The 16,589-nt window shown below is 41.9% G+C and overlaps 1 protein-coding gene across 3 annotated transcripts in view; it reads right to left on the bottom strand.

The window, feature by feature from the left end:
• sf3b1 (splicing factor 3b, subunit 1) overlaps positions 1–15,980 on the bottom strand; it is a 63,013-nt gene extending 47,033 nt beyond the window's left edge. For all 3 annotated transcript variants that reach the window (XM_080198780.1, XM_080198785.1, XM_080198783.1), the window contains exons 1-3: positions 15,902–15,980; positions 1,574–1,749; positions 377–478 (exon numbers count right to left, since the gene is read on the bottom strand). In XM_080198780.1, coding sequence (XP_080054906.1) covers positions 377–478; positions 1,574–1,749; positions 15,902–15,929 — 306 coding nt within the window. In that variant the 5' untranslated portion in view covers positions 15,930–15,980. The remainder of the gene's footprint in view (positions 1–376; positions 479–1,573; positions 1,750–15,901) is intronic.
• Positions 15,981–16,589: the final 609 nt, after the last annotated feature.

Below are 16,589 nucleotides of genomic sequence, written 5' to 3'. Positions count from 1 at the left end.
ATATTAAAGGCTGTACAGAAATATTCTACTCAAAGAAATCAAATACCCAAAATGCAAATGATTCCAACAGTTTTTGTGAAGGATATATTTGTAAACGATTTGAGCAATGTTGCCTGGATGGAAACTCTCTCATCAATGTGAGAGCCAGAACTTACAAAAAAAAACATGAAAATAGAACGATATTTATTTATGGGCATCGCTGGTAAAGAACGACATCTACTACCCATTCCACCTGCAGGTTTTTAATAAACAGGTTTATATATCTGCCAATCCTCACAATTTAAATAATGAGAAGAATTTCCACCAAGTGGAAACAACTCAGTCCAGCGCTAAATAAACGATCAAACATAAAAAACTGAAACGAACAGAATTCTACCTGCTCATTTGACTGTGGTATATCATTCAGCAATGCCACTGGTGCGTGATATCCAGGCTTCTTCTGACCAAGCAAACTTGGAGACGAATAGTCATCATCATCCTAAGGAAGCAAACATATATAATGCAGTGAAAAGAAATACTGCTTTTCTGACGATTAATCTATTTTTCTTTTATTTCAGCTTTTTAACAAACAAATATGTTTTTAGCTTTAGTTTGCTCTTATTTCCTCCTTAAAAACACAATCCTTTGCATAATTAGGTGCAAGGAGTTGGTTACGTGTCTCCATAATGTCAATTCATCTGAGAAATATTGCTAATATTCATGATTCTGCCAAGGAATCCAAATACTTGAAAAGTAAATTGCAAAAGATCTGAGAAAGTTTAAATACTCCTAAAAATGTAGTTATAAAAAGTTGTTGGGAAAAGAATAATAAAGTTAGCTTTTGTTTTGGATTGCTCTAGAGAACAGCTATGATAATTATTTGAAATTTCAGTTAAACCATGCACTGAATGACATTACTTTCTTCACCATTTCTTACTGTCAGATCTGAATACACTTACCTAGACATTTGATCACTATCTATAATTAAGCAAACAAATCAAGGTGCCCAAATACCTTCTGTCAAATTCCATTAAATATTAACCCATATGGAGTGTCCCAATTCAGACCCGACAGTAAACCAAAGATGTAAAAAAAATCACTCAAGGATCCAGCAGACCACCACACAGCTTCAGAAAATAATTTTCACAGAATCCCTACATGCAGGAGTCCATTCGGCCCCTCAAGTCTGCATCGACTACAATCCCCCCCAAACCCTATTCCATAATTAATCCCCTAACACTAGGGTCAATTTAGCATGGCCAATCAACCTAACCCACACATCTTTGGACTGTGGGAGGAAAATGGAGCATCCAGAGAAAACCCAAGCAGACAGGGGGAGAACATACAAACTCCACACACAGCAACCCGAGGCCAGGATTGAACCCATATTCCTGGCGCTGTGAGGCAGCAGTGCTAACCAATGTGCTACCATGTTTTGTTTTTTTCTTGAAAAAGTTAAGATTTCACAATATCATTTAAGATGGCACACCTTACATTCCCCAAATTATTTTGGTTAATACAATTTAAAATGTGATACGGAAACAAATTGATTGAATAATAATGCTTATGCAATAGGTTATAACTGATTATTTACCTCTTCTTGCTCATTTGCAGGAATTGATGTCATATATCCTGCAAATCTGCTGTCACTCCCACCATAGATTTCTTGATCATAGTAACCGGTTGAATCAAGACCAACTCCATCAGCATCACCTTCTACAACAAGAGCTGCTTTCTTGTTCTGGATCTCTCTGATCTGCGCCTCAATATCTTTGGAAAGAAAAACAAAATTAAAAGTAGTTGCAATTTTTGTAGAGTTTTTGGCACTTTTGTCTATGGAAACTTTCCTTTGGGCATTGGGAACACTTCTGGGTCCCAACACATGTTTCAGATGTGTATCTGATGGCCTAATTTTACAATTAACAGGATGTCTCTATCTTGCTGTCTAATTAATAATGGTGAATGGGTACCAAAGATACGTGCACAATAATCGCAGCTATTTACAATGAATTAATGTGAGTAGCAGGTAGTTAATGCAGCTGCCATCAATATGTGTGGAATGGCTATCCATTTCATGATTTAAAAATTCAAATGGTGTGGTTGCAATATGGGAAGTCAGCAGCCTTTTCATTTTCTGTTGTTGAAGCTCCAACCTCCCATTATGAAATATCTACAAGATCAAAGGGAGAGGGCTCGTTTGGCTTTTTAAAACCCCTAATTGACTACCTGCCACTGTAAATAGGAGCCAATCTCTGGGAAAAGTGTTCACAAATGAGGCAAGATGACATGGACTTTAACTTTACAAATATCGATTGGAAAAGCTATAGTTCAAGCACATTAGAGGGATCAGTTTTTGTCCAATGTGTGCAGGACGGTTTTATGACACAGTGCGTAGATAGGCCAACAAGAGGTGAGGCTACATTGGATTTGATACTGGGTAATGAACCAGACCAGGTGTTAGACTTGAAGGTAGGTGAGCACTTTGGTGATAGTGACCACAATTTGGTTACGTTTACCTTAGTGATGGAAAGGGATAGGCATATACCGAAGGGCAGAAGTTATAGCTGGGGGAAAGGTAATTATGAGGCTATTAGGAGAGATTTAGGATACGTAGGGTGGAGTAGGAAATTCCAGGGACTGGGAACATCTGAAATGTGGAGCTTATTCAAGGAGCAGCTACTGCAAGTCCTTGATAAATATGTACCTGTCAGGCAGGGAGGAAGTGGTCGAGCGAGGGAACCGTGGTGTACTAAGGAAGTTGAATCTCTGGTGAAGAGGAAGAAGGAGGCTTATGTAAAGATGAGACGTGAAGGCTCAGTTAAGGCACTGGAGAGTTATAAATTAGCCAGGAAGGAGCTAAAGAGAGAGTTAAGAAGAGCTAGAAGAGGACATGAGAAGACTTTGGCAGATAGGATCAAGGAGAATCCTAAAGCTTTCTACAGGTATGTCAAGAATAAAAGATTGGTTAGGGCAAGATTAGGGCCAGTCAGAGACAGCAGTGGGAAGTTGTGCGTGGAGCCTGAAGAGATAGGAGGGGCACTGAATGAGTATTTTTTGTCAGTATTCACGCAGGAAAAAGTCAGTGTAGTCAAGGAGAATACTGCGATATAAGGTTGTAGACTAGAAGGGATTGAGGTACATAAGGAGGAGGTGTTAGCAATTCTTGAGTGTATGAAAATAGATAAGTCCCCTGGACCAGATGGGATTTACCCTAGGATTCTCTGGGAGGTTAGGAAGGAGATTGCAGAGCCTTTGGCTTTGATCTTCATGTCGTCATTGGCTACAGGTATAGTGCCAGAAGACTGGAGGATAGCAAATGTTGTCCCCTTGTTCAAGAAGGGGAGTAGAGACCATCCTGGGAATTACAGACCGGTGAGCCTTACTTCTGTTGTGGGCAAAGTTTTGGAAATTATAAGGGATATGATTTATAATCATCTAGAGGGAAATAAATTGATAGTCAACACAGTTTTATGAAGGGTAAGTCGTGCCTCACAAACCTTATCGAGTTTTTTGAAAAGGTGACCAAAGAGGTGGATAAGGGTAAGGCAGTTGACATGGTGTATACGGATTTTAGCAAAGCATTTGATAAGGTTCCCCATGGTAGGGTATTGCAGAAAATGCAGATGCATGGGATTGAGGGTGATTTAGGAGTTTGGATCAGGCATTGGCTAGCTGATAGAAGACGGAGGGTGGTGGTTGATGGGAAATATTCAACCTGGAGTTCAGTTACAAGTGGTGTACCTCAAGGATCTCTTTTGGAGCCACTGCTGTTTGTCATTTTTATAAATGACCTAGATGAGGGTGTAGAAGGATGGATTAGTAAATTTGCTGAAGACACTCAAAGTCGGAGGAGTTGTAGACAGTGAGGATGGATGTTACGGTTTGCAGAGGGACATAGATAAGCTGCAGAGCTGGGCCGAGAGGTGGCAAATGGAGTTTAATACGGAAAAGTGTGAGGTGATTCACTTTGGTAAGAGTAACAGGAGTACAGAATATCGGGCTAATGGAAGGACTCTTAGTAGTGCTGACGAGCAGAAAGACCTCAGGGTACACGTGCATAGCTCCCTGAAAGTTGGCACCCAGGTTGATAAGGTTGTTAAGAAGGCGTGCGGTGTGTCAGCTTTTATTGGTAAAGGGATTGAATTTCGGGGCTGTGAGGTCATGTTACAACTGTACAAAACTCTGGTGCGGCCGCACTTGGAGTATTACGTACGGTTCTGGTCGCCACATTATAAGAAAGATGTGGAGGCATTGGAAAGGGTGCAGAGGAGGTTTACCAGGATGTTGCCTGGTATGGTGGGAAGGTCTTATGAGGAAAGGCTGAGGGACTTGAGGTTATTTTCATTAGAAAGGAGGTTACGAGGTGACCTAATTGAGGCATACAAGATGATCAGAGGATTGGATAGGGTGGACAGTGAGAGCCTTTTTCCTCGGATGGCGATGGCTAACACGAGGGGACATAGCTTTAAATTAAGGGGTGGTAGTTGTAGGACGGATGTCAGAGGTAGGTTCTTTACTCAGAGGGTAGTAAGGGCGTGGAATGCCCTGCCTGCAGCAGTTGTGGACTCGCCAACTTTAAGGGCGTTCAAATGGTCAGTGGATTGGCACATGGATAACATTGGAATAGTTTAGGTTAGAGGGTCATTAGATTGGTTCCACTGGTCAGCACATCATCGAGGGCCGAAGGGCCTGTACTGCGCTGTAGTGTTCTATGGAGTTCACCTGATGCATGGTACTTCAAAGCTGTCTCCACAGGGTGTTCCAACCTATTTATGAAAATAATTATAACCCAAGTGTGAACTCTGATAGCTCCAGTCAATCAAACTTACCATATAAGGACGGCAGCATTTTTATTTTCTTATTCGAGGAATTGAGTTTAAGAGTCGGGAGATAATGCTGCAGCTGTATAAGACTCTAGTCAGACTCCACTTGGAGTACTGTGCTCAGTTCTGATCGCCATATTACAGAAAGGATGTGGAAGCCATTGAAAGGGTGCAGAGGAGATTTACAAGGATGTTGCCTGGATTGGGTGGCATGCCTTACGGGGATAGGTTGAGTGAGCTTGGTCTTTTCTCCTCGGAGAGACGAAGGATGAGGGGTGACTTGATAGAGGTGTATAAGATAATGAGGGGTATTGATCGAGTGGATTCTCAGAGGTTTTCTCCCCATGGCTGAAACGGTTACCACAAGAGGACACAGGTTTAGGGTGCTCGGGAGTAGGTACAGAGGAGATGTCAGATGTAAGTTTTTCACTCAAAGGGTGGTGGGTGCGTGGAATCGGCTGCCGGCAGTGGTGGTGGAGGCGGATTCTATAGGGTCTTTTAAGAGACTTTTGGATAAGTACATGGAACTTAGTAAGATGGAGAGTTACAGGTATGCCTAGTAGGCAGGGACATATTCAGCGCAACTTGTGGGCCGAAGGGCCTGTTTGTGCTGTAATTTTTCTATGTTTATTCATTGGATGGAGGTGTCACTGTCTGGGCCAGCATTTATTGCCCATCCCTAGCTGCCCTTAAACTGAGTTACTTGATACAGGACATTAAGAGTCAACCACATTGCTATCTGGAATAACATGTAGGCCTGACCAGCGAAGGATAGCAGATTTCCTTCCCTAAAGAGCATTGGTGAACCAGATGAGCTTTTATGACAATTGATAACAATTTCATGGTCATCACTAGATTTTTAATTCCAGATTTTAATTGAATTCAAATTTTATGATTGAATCCTGGTCTTCAGAGCATTACTTTGGATCTTTGAATTACTTCTAATGACAATACCACTATGCCATCACTCCTCCACATTGTTACTAGACTAACAATCTAGAGACCTCAATATGTGATCCAAAAACATGAGCTTAAATCTCATGATGTGGGAAACGTCAATTGTTAATTGAATAAATCTGCAATACAAAGCATCAATGGAGATAATAATAAAATTGCCAGACATTCACTTAAAAAAATTCTAGCTCACTGATGTCCTTGAGGGAAGGTAATTTGCTGTTCTCAAGTAGGCATAGAACCATTGTGTAGAACCATCCAGCACCAAACTAAGCAGTAGATGCAACAAACAGGTGAGAATGGCCAAAGACTTAAAGGTTTGAAAGTTAATCACTGATTGTGTACATGAAGTGAAGCGAAGGACTGCGGTAGTGTTTCGCAAACTATTTTCCAATGTGACCCCATTTTTACTCAGAATCACTTTCTTAAGGATTATTGGTGATAGGCAACAAATAATAAGTTAAGTTTATTTATTAGTGTCACAAGTAGGCTTACTTCAACACTGCAATCACGTGAAAATCCCTTAGTCGCCACACTCCGGCACCTAGTACACTGAGGGACAATTTAGCATGGCCAACACACCTAACAAGCACATCTTTTAGACTGTGGGAGGAAATCGGAATACATGGAGGAAACCCAAACAGCCACGGGAGAACATGCAGACTCCATAGAGACAGTGACCCGAGCCAGGAATCGAACCTGGGTTCCTGGCACAGTAAGGCAGCAGTGCTAACTACTGTACCACATGCTCCCTTGCCAGTAAATCCCAAAGCCCATAAACAAAAATAAAAACTCTTGAAAATTACCATGATCTCAAATGCCAGCAAAAACAATTAAGCAGCAGTGTAACATTCAGTATATAAAGTCTGCAGATTAAAGATTAAAATATAATAAAAAATAAATAAGAAAATCATTCATTTTAAGTATTTCATAAAAACATTATTTGATGCACTCATGTAGGTTTTTATCAAAGCTCCCAATATTCCCTGGTGACAGAATGAAGTTTCCTTGCTCCCATCCAACCCCCAACACATACAATATAGTCAGTCTCTCTTACCCCACCACCAACACACACATGCCTCTCTCGTCAATCACCCTGCCAACCCCAGCCCCTTTCAAATCTCTCCCAACTTACTCAGCAACCACTCATCTGCCTTACACACACAGCAGGACCTCTTCCCAACGCTCTCCCCGTCACCCACTGATTCACTCAGCAGTCTCTTTTTCTACTACTATGCCCTCTATCATTCAGTAATCCTTCTTCCCAACCGTCACCCTGCTCAGCAATTCTTCTTCCCAAACCTGCTTCCCTCCACTCACTCAACAGCCCTTCTTCACCAACCTCACTCACTTGGGAGTCTGGCCTTCCCATTGCTTTATGGCAACACCTTGCTGCCCTGGATGGCTAGGTCACTGTGACTGAAAACCAGCTGCAATTTAATACAATAAGCATAAACTTGGGGTATGCTGTTCCCTCCTCCCTCGTACGCCTGCCTTAACCTCTAGACCCACCAAGCAGCCAGCAAAAGAGTGGGCACTCTCAGTGGGATGACTGATGGTGGCTGGGTCCAGACTGACACAAGTGGCAACAGGTGAGGGTCAGCTCTGGAGGCATCAGCTGTAACAAGGCTCCTTACTCTGGAGTTCACAGATCGCATCCAGGCAGCCCAGATTTCAGGGATCAGTTAAAAGCGCAAGATCAAGGTTGAGCTTACCAACAACTGCTAAAAGATGGAAATCAGAATATCATTTTCAAGGACAAAATTCCATTCTTGAAAAGATGGAAATCCACCTTTTGAAAATGAAAAATCTTATTCCTGTAACAAAATCTCATAGTCGACTGTAAAATCCTCACTGACATCTGGAATCTTTCACCAAAATTAACAGAATTGTCCCAAAAGCTAGTGTAGCCTGACACAGCCATTCACAGAATCATATATTTTAAGACAATGTTCCAGACTTCTCCATCACCATTCCTGGGTACGGCCTGCCTCACCAGCAAGAAAGGCCTGCCAGAGACAGCGGCACAGCAGTACAAAGTCATTAATTAGGCTCTTGGAATCCTAAACACAATCCTACCTCATGGCAATCTGACCACAGGCAAGGAAACCTCCTGCCCTTATTCAGCTGATAAGTCAGTGCTTCCTCCTGAACACCATTTGGAAGGTACATTGGAGACAGCAATGGCACAGAATGCACCCTAAGTGCTTAAATGTCCATCATCAAACATAGCTTACTAACATCACTACTGACTGAGCAGGCCAAATCCTGTAGGACCATAGATGCCAGATTAAGCCTGCAGCAGGAGGTGAGAGAAATAACACAAAAGAAATCCCAATTTGACTTATCCTCACCAATTTACCTATTGCAGATGTACCTGTCCATAATAGTAGTGATAGAAGTGACCACCATTAAATTACTTGTTGTTGACGAACTTCTGTCCTTCACGTCACGTGGAACTACACTGTTCTACATGGTACTGATTATATATCAACTAGCTAAGTGATCCAAAAGCCAACAAGTCAAATCAAAGCACTACAGCTCCACCAAATCAATTCACAAATGGTGGTAGACAATGAAACAAGTAACAGGAACAGAACACTTCATGAGCATCCACATCTTCAGTCATGGCAGACTTCAACATACGAGTGAAAAAGACAAGTGTTTGCAACCACCTTCAGCCGGGGTACCAAGCGGATGATCCATCTTGGCCTCCTCTTGAAGTCTCTTTCAATACAGATATCATTCTTCAGCCAATTTGATTTGTTCCACATTGTATAAAGGAATGACGGAGCAGTGGCTAAAAAAGACTTGCCTTTATATAGCACCAAAGGAGACAGATCAAATGCCTCATCCAAAAGAAGGCACTTCTAATAGTGTAAGCACTCCTTCAGGACAGCATTGTCAAACAACGATTTTTGTGATTAAGTCTTGGTGTAGGACTTGAACCCAGATCTTTGTGATTAAGAGGACTCATTGGTGCATATATGTCACTTGATAGATTGAAGGTCAATGTACCTTCCATCACTTTGGATATGACTGAGTAGATTGATGGGATGGTAATTGGTTAAATTGGACATGTCCTGCTTTTTGCAGACAGGACATACCTGGCAATTTTCCATTTTGGGTGAATGCCACTGTACTGGACTGTAGCTGTACTGAACAGCTAACATAGGGGCCTAGTTCAAGAACACAAGTCCTCAGCACTGTATTCACAATCCTGTCCTGATTCATTGCATTATGGAGTATTTAGGAGCAGCCATAGCTGATTTTTTTTAAGCATATTCATCTGTGAGTCCGAAATTCAAGTCCCACCCCAGGACTAAGCACAAAAACCAAGGGTGACACTCCAGCACAGATCTGAAATAATGCAGAGTTGGGGGAGATGCCATTTTTCAGGTATTGTGTTAAACTGAGGCCCTATCTGCCCACACAGGTTATCATAAAAGTAACCATGGCAATACTTCAGAGGACATCATGGGAGTTATTTCTGGTATCCTGGCAAATATTTATCAACATGATAAAAACAGAATATTGGGTCATTAAATACTTCTGCTTGTGGGTAGTCACAATGGCTGCCAGTATGCTGCTTGTGGGAGGTCATAGAGCACAAATTGGCTACTGCGTTCCTTGTACTATGCTGTTTCTGGGAAGTCATTGTGAACAAATGTACTGCTGCTTTTTCTATAATATGACACTCATTGTGCACAAACTGCCTATTCCATTCATAAGAACATAAGAAATAGGAGCAGGAGTAGGCCATCTAGCCCTTCGAGCCTGCCCCGCCATTCAATAAGATCATGGCTGATCTGTCGTGGCTCAGTTCCACTTTCCCGCCCTCTCCCCATAACCCTTAATCCCCTCTCTTATCAAGAACCCATCAACCCGCTTCTTAAAAATATTTAGCGAGGCAGCCTCCACCACTTCAACGGGCAGAGAATTCCAGAGATTCACCACCCTTTGAGTGAAGAAGTTCCTCCTCAACTCCGTTCTAAACCACCTCCCCTTTATCTTGAGGCTGTGCCCCCTAGTCCTACTGTCTTTTTTGAGCGGGAAGAGTCTCTCCACCCCATTCATCATCTTATACGTCTCAATGAGATCTCCCCTCATTCTTCTAAACTCTAACGAGTACAAGCCTAGTTTATTCAGCCTCTCCTCATAGCTCAATCCCCTCAACTCCGGTATCAGCCTAGTAAACCTCCTCTGCACTCCCTCCAGGGCCAAAATATCCTTGCGCAGGTGCGGCGCCCAAAACTGCACACAGTACTCCAGCTGCGGCCTCACCAATGCCCTATACAGCTGCAGCAAGACCTCCCTACTTTTATATTCAATCCCTGCACTATGCCGCTTGTTCCCAGTACAAAACTGGCTGCTGCATTCCCTGTACTTTGCTATTTGTGAGAGGTTGCAGTGCACAAATTGGCTGCTGCATACCTCACACCGTGCTGCTTGTGGGAGGTTGCGGCGCAAACTGGCTGCTGCATTCCCTATGCTATTATCCTTGTGGGGATCACAGTGCACAAACTGGCTGTGCATTCCCTGCACTATGATGCTTGTGGGAGGTTGCAGTGCACAAATTGGCTGCTGCATACCTCACACCGTGCTGCTTGTGGGAGGTTGCGGTGCAAACTGGCTGCTGCATTCCCTATGCTATTATCCTTGTGGGGATCACAGTGCACAAACTGGCTGTGCATTCCCTGCACTATGATGCTTGTGGGAGGTTGCAGTGCACAAATTGGCTGCTGCATTCCCTGCACCATGCTGCTTGTGGGAGGTCACAAACTGGCTGCTTCATTCCCTGCACTATGCTGTGTGAGGTTGCAGTTAACAAATTGGTTGTTGCATTTCCTGCACCATGCTACTTGTGGGAGGACACTGCACAAATTGGCTGCAGTTTTCCCTATATAAATGATGCTTGTGTCAAGTCACAGTGCACAGATTGTCATGTCCCTGCATTATGTCTCCAGTCATACCCAGCATCAAGAAAATTGAGACCTTGATACTGTGGATACGAAGGATCTGTTTCCATTACCAGAAAGATCCATAACAAGAGGACACACCTTTAAGGTAATTGGCAGAAAGAGTAGATGGGAGTTGAGGAGTAATCTTTTTCAGCCATCAGGTGGTGGAGATCTGGAATTCAATGCCTAACATAGTGGGAGAAGCAGAAACCTAAGTCACATTTAAACAAAGCTTGAGATGCCATCCAAGGTGGGATTCGCTTACATTGTATTTGCAGACAGCTTGGACAAGACAAGACAAGACAAATGGCCTTCTATGTGGTAAATCTCTATGTTTTTTATGTTTGTTGTTAAAAGCCAATGATATCTGTCAACAATACCATTGATGGCCATTTGGCCCATTGAGACCACGCCAACTAGCCAAGAGTATCTTACCCAGGCCCACCACCACCACACCCTATCTCTGTAACCTTGTGCATTTACCTTAGCTAATTCACCTGATCTATACATCATTGGACACTAAAGGGCATTTTAGCATAGCCTAGACACTTTTGGACTGCGGGAGGAAACCACAGCATCCAAAGGAAACCCATGACAACACGGGGAGAACGTGCAAACTCCACACAATCACCCAAGGCTGGAATCGGTGGAGATGCCGGTGTTGGACTGGGGTAAACACAGTAAGAGGTCTGCCAACACCAGGTTTAAGTCCAACCGATTTATTTGATAGTAAACTCACAAGCTTTCGAGGTTTCCCTCTTCATCAGGTGAATGAAAAGTTCTGGCCTCAGACAGAGCATATAACAGCACACAGTTTACAGATTACTGATTAGAATGCGAATATTTACACCTAATCTGCTATTCAAGTCTTAAAAGTGGCTCACAATGTGAGTGGAAGGAGTACTGAGCACAGGTTAAAGAGGTGTGTATTGTCTCCAGAGAGCAACAGAGACCGCAACAGGGATCTTGGGTTCATGTCGCACTATCTGTAACCACCATGACTTGCAAAACCTCACTTACTGTGCTGTGTGGAGACAATACACACCTCTTTAACCTGTGCTCAGTACTCCTTCCACTCACATTGTTAGCCACTTTTAAGACTTGAATAGCAGGTTTGGTGTAAAGATTCACATTCTAATCAGTAATCTGTAAACTGTGCGTGCTGTTATATGCTCTGTCTGAGGCCAGAACTTTTCATTCACCTGACAAAGAGGGAAACCTTGAAAGCTTGTGAGTTTACTATCAAATAAATCGGTTGGACTTAAACCTGGTGTTGGCAGACCTCTTACCAAGGAAGCATGCCAGGAGTTGCTAAGCGCAGTGCTCCAGGTCAAAGCATCTTCAGCCACCTCCCTCCATCACAAGATGGGGATGAGTATTCAGTTCTATCTGCAACACAAAGCAGATCATATTCACATACAGCAAGACTTGGGCAATATTCAGGCTTGAGCTGCTATGATCTGCACCATGCAAATACTGAGTCATGACCATCTCCAACAAGAGATATTCTAACCACTACCAGTGACATCTGAGAATGTTGCTATCTGAATCTATCACCATTCATATCCTGGTTATCACTACTGATCAGAAATTTAACTGGACCAACCACAAGTACTGCAGCTGCATTGGTAGGCAGTCACTTTTCTACGAAGTACAGGGTATAAGTACGAAGTGTGAGTGGATACTCACTTGGATGAATACAACTCCAATAACTGTCAAGAAGTTGGACCCCATTAAGGATATAGCAGCTTATGTTATTAGCATCCATTCACCACCACCTTGAACATTCACGCTCTCTTTGTTGTTGGAGTTAAAATCTTAGAGCTTCTTAATTAATGGCACAGTTGGTGCACCTTCATCACAAAGACTAATGGTTCAAAAAAGGTGGATCACCACCTCTACGTTCTCATGAGCAACAAATCTTGGCTTGGTTAGTGATGCGCTTAGCCGCTGAATGAATAAAGATCCGAAACAGACACTAACTCATATCACAAAAATCAGACTGTTATGAATTATGTAAGAAAAAAATTTTGGCCCATCAGGATTATTTCAATTGAATCTCCTTGTCAGGTGAACCAACATAAAAGCTGAAAAAAGTTCCAAGAGCTCTGTAGGCTAGACCTCCTCTCTGGAAAAAGGAAGGCTGAAGTGTAAGCAAATAGAGCTCTTTAAAATAATCAAACGTTTTGACAGGTTTTAACAAAGTGGATGTGGACAGAATGTTTTCTCTTGTGAAAAAGAGCATAACTAGAGACCATCAATATAAGATGGACACCAAGAAATCCGATATGGAATTCAGAAAAATTTATCCAGAGAGGTGAGCGAGTGGAACTTGATACTATACTATTTGCTTCACAAATGCATTTAAACAAGCATAAAAGGGAGAATGGAAAAGAGGGTTATGATGTTAAATTTAGATGTGGAACGATGGGAAGTCTGAGTGATGCATTGTGATAGTGTGGACTGATTGGGTTGAATGATCTGTTTCTATGCTGTATGCCCTATGTAATCCCATGGTCAAGCACGACTCTGTCAAACAAAAGTACTAGTCCCAAATCAATGAGAGGAAGAAAAGAATGAAAAATTTAAAATTCTTTTTAAAGATCACAGTTGAGGACAAATTTGAGGCAAGTTGTGGATGACAAAATTTGGGGACAGTCAAATACAGCATGTAGGAAAGTTATCAAATGAATTGACTGCAATACATTAAAGCGATAATTGGCAGTATCAAAAGAAATGCAATATCATCTTACTGCACAGCAACTGGAATTAATATTTTTGTATTGAAGTGATTAAGTGAAACCATAGTGTGTGTCACAATTCCAACTGCATCCAAAGTTCCATTAAAATACTACAGAATTCATACAGTGTAGAAGGCCATTCAGCCCACTGAGTCTGCAATAACTCTCCAACAAAACATCCTACCCAGTCCCACCTCATTAACCCTGCTAATCCTTCTAACTAAGATCTTTGGATACTAAGGGACAATTTAGCACGTTCTATCCACCTAACCTACGTGACAGCATAAAAAAGGAGAAAAGATAGAAAAGGTTGAAACAGTTTGCAATAGAGTGCTCTGTATAATAGTGATGTCTGGAATATGTTGTTTGCTCCTTGACGTGCCACTGAATCCAATCCATCCTAATATGGAATTTCCTCTCTCCAGCTATAGAGTTATGAGTCTCACATCAAACTTAATTATCCAGCAGCAATTAGCATTCTCAGACTGGAAAGTAGTACAGTAGCTAATGTAGAAATGGAAAAGATAAAATCTAGTGTCAGTGCAACTGATTTAGATTTGAAAGAAAAAGGATCAGAATAATATGTATTTATATGTTAATCCAGAATGAGAAGAAATTCATATATAACTACCACATAAACCATTAAAGTATTTCCAGCACTGGGAAACATTATTACTCTGGTATTATTTGTTAGTCAAGAATTGCAAACTGAAAGTCTTTTAAAAATGAACTCTCAGAAACTGTCATACCCACAGACAGGACAGCAATTGAGCATTAAAACTATGGTGGTATTATGGCATAATTGAAAGTAAAATTGCTAAAAACAAATTAGGTGCAAATTATCCTGCAATGAAATGCATGATGACAATACCTCAAACAGGTATGATTCTCATGAATGCAGACAGAATTACTGACATGAACATAAAACAAAAATGTTTGACATAAATTGTAGGTTTCAATCAAAGCAATCAGCTTTGCTCAAAATCTAGAAAGTTCAATTCTCAAACAATTTATCTGCGATCATTTATACAACCTTTACTCCAAACACAGACATACTGTGACATTTCAAATTAGATTCTGAAAATAACTGATATACATAAAAGTTGTATAAAAATTAGAGAACCCCATTGCTGTCTCTATCTTACATTAATGCCCATTATTTAAATAACTGAATAAACTGCAAATTTTATGGATCAGAGAATATTTATCCAATTCTAAAGAAATCATATTTATTTCAAACCATTAAGTCTGTTTCTCCTGCCACATATACTGCCAGACCTGCTGAGTATTTCCAGCACTTTGTCCTTTTTGATAAAAAGCAACAATAAAACATAACACAATTTTGCAGTCAAGTGCTGAAGGGATCAGGCGTCACTACAAGCAAAGTTTTATTTCATTTTGAGTGTGTTCACACCATCACTTACGCGTTAAAACTAATAATTTATTAAATAGCTTTGAGTACAAAGTCTCTCATTGCAACAGGGGTGGCACTGCTGCCTCACAGCACCAGGGATCCAGGTCCAACACCTGGCTTGGGTCCCTGTCAGTGCGAAGTTTGCACATTCTACTCGTGTCTGTGTGGATTTCCTTTGAGTGCTCCAATTTCCTCCCACAGTCCAAAAGACGTGCTGGTTAGGTGCATTATCCATCTAAATTCACCCTCAGTGTACCCAAACTGGCACCGAAACATGGCAACTAGGGGATTTTCACAGTAACTTCATCGCTGTGTTAATATAAGCCTACTTGTGACACTATGTCAAAATTGGCTGCCTCGTTATTTAACTCTAAAGTTTTGATGTTATAATTGTTAGTTTAATGGCACTCAAATCCAGTAGTCAGACACGAGTAGCGATTTCAACAATTTGCTCCAAAATCGGGAAGATTGTTGGAAAATCAGGTCAGATTTCAACCCCAAGCTCAACATTGAATGCAGCAGCTCTGCAGAAGTGCAAAGCTGTAGAGATGCCAGCGTTGGACTGGGGCTTCAGTGTGACTTACGTGAGGCTTCTTACGAAGTGCAAACAGCCATTCACTTTTGATGTCTACGGCAGCGGTGGATAATTGTTATTGACAAGGCCGCAGGCCAACTACACACCTCACGCACCTTAATCAAACCTTCACAAGACTCAGCCATCGACAGCTCTTTAACTTCACAAACGGTGAGGGTTCTTAAACTTAAATGCACGCATCTTGAGAACTGGTGAGTGTGCGGGAGGATTTAGGATGCAGGCCTCGATCGGCCCCATTTGCGCTCTCAGAGCGACGCCATTTCCTGATCCATTGCACGCACCCACACAGCGAACTGCAGCGGCCACGTTCCTCCACCTAAAGCCCCTACTCACTACAAGAGGAACCACCGACACGCTTGCAGAATCATTATTATAATTTCCGCTCGCCTAAAAGATGTACGATTGAATAGACCGACTAAACAATCTCCTCTTACCTTCGTGTGTCTTGGCGATCTTCGCCATTTTGTAAAACGGTAGCGAGCGGAACCGCGATGCTGTGGGTGGGCCCAAGATTGATTGACAGCAGCTCCTCTGCAGCAGTATAAATGCTGCAAGTCGGAGCTCGCAGTTGGTAGCGCTGTTTGTCTCTGGAAATGGTTGTACTACAGTGTCATATCATTGTTGTGACCAAAATATATTGCAAATACGTTATGAAAATTGCCTTCTTTTGGTGGGTATCTCACCTCTACGGCGTTGTCATATTCTTTGGTTGTTTTAGAAATGTCCAAAAACAAAGACAGGAGTCCCTTTTTGCCACAACTGTGGAATAAGTTATTCAAATATGGCCAGCAAGATAATGACACTCGTATTGTCAGTGATTTGGTGACACAAGCTTGAAGTGTGCTGATTTTCCTGTACACGAGTTGGGCGTTGAATGTTTTGATTTATTGTTACCGTATTACTCTATTATTACGTGCATTACTACACAGTGAAAAGTATTGTTTCTCGCACGCTAAACAGACAAAGCATACCATACAGTGAGAAGGGGAGGATGCAGAGTGTAGTATTGCAGTCATAGCTAGGATGTAAAGAAAGATCAGCTTAATACCTGGTAGGTCCATTCAAAAGGCTGATGGGAGGAGGGAAGAAGCTGTTTTTCAGTCAGTTGGTCTATGACCTCAG

Source organism: Carcharhinus amblyrhynchos, chromosome 11 (genome assembly GCF_965287045.1).
Source record: "Carcharhinus amblyrhynchos chromosome 11, sCarAmb.v2.hapA, whole genome shotgun sequence".
NCBI lineage: Eukaryota > Metazoa > Chordata > Chondrichthyes > Carcharhiniformes > Carcharhinidae > Carcharhinus > Carcharhinus amblyrhynchos.
This window is presented reverse-complemented; position numbering and strand designations above follow the sequence as displayed.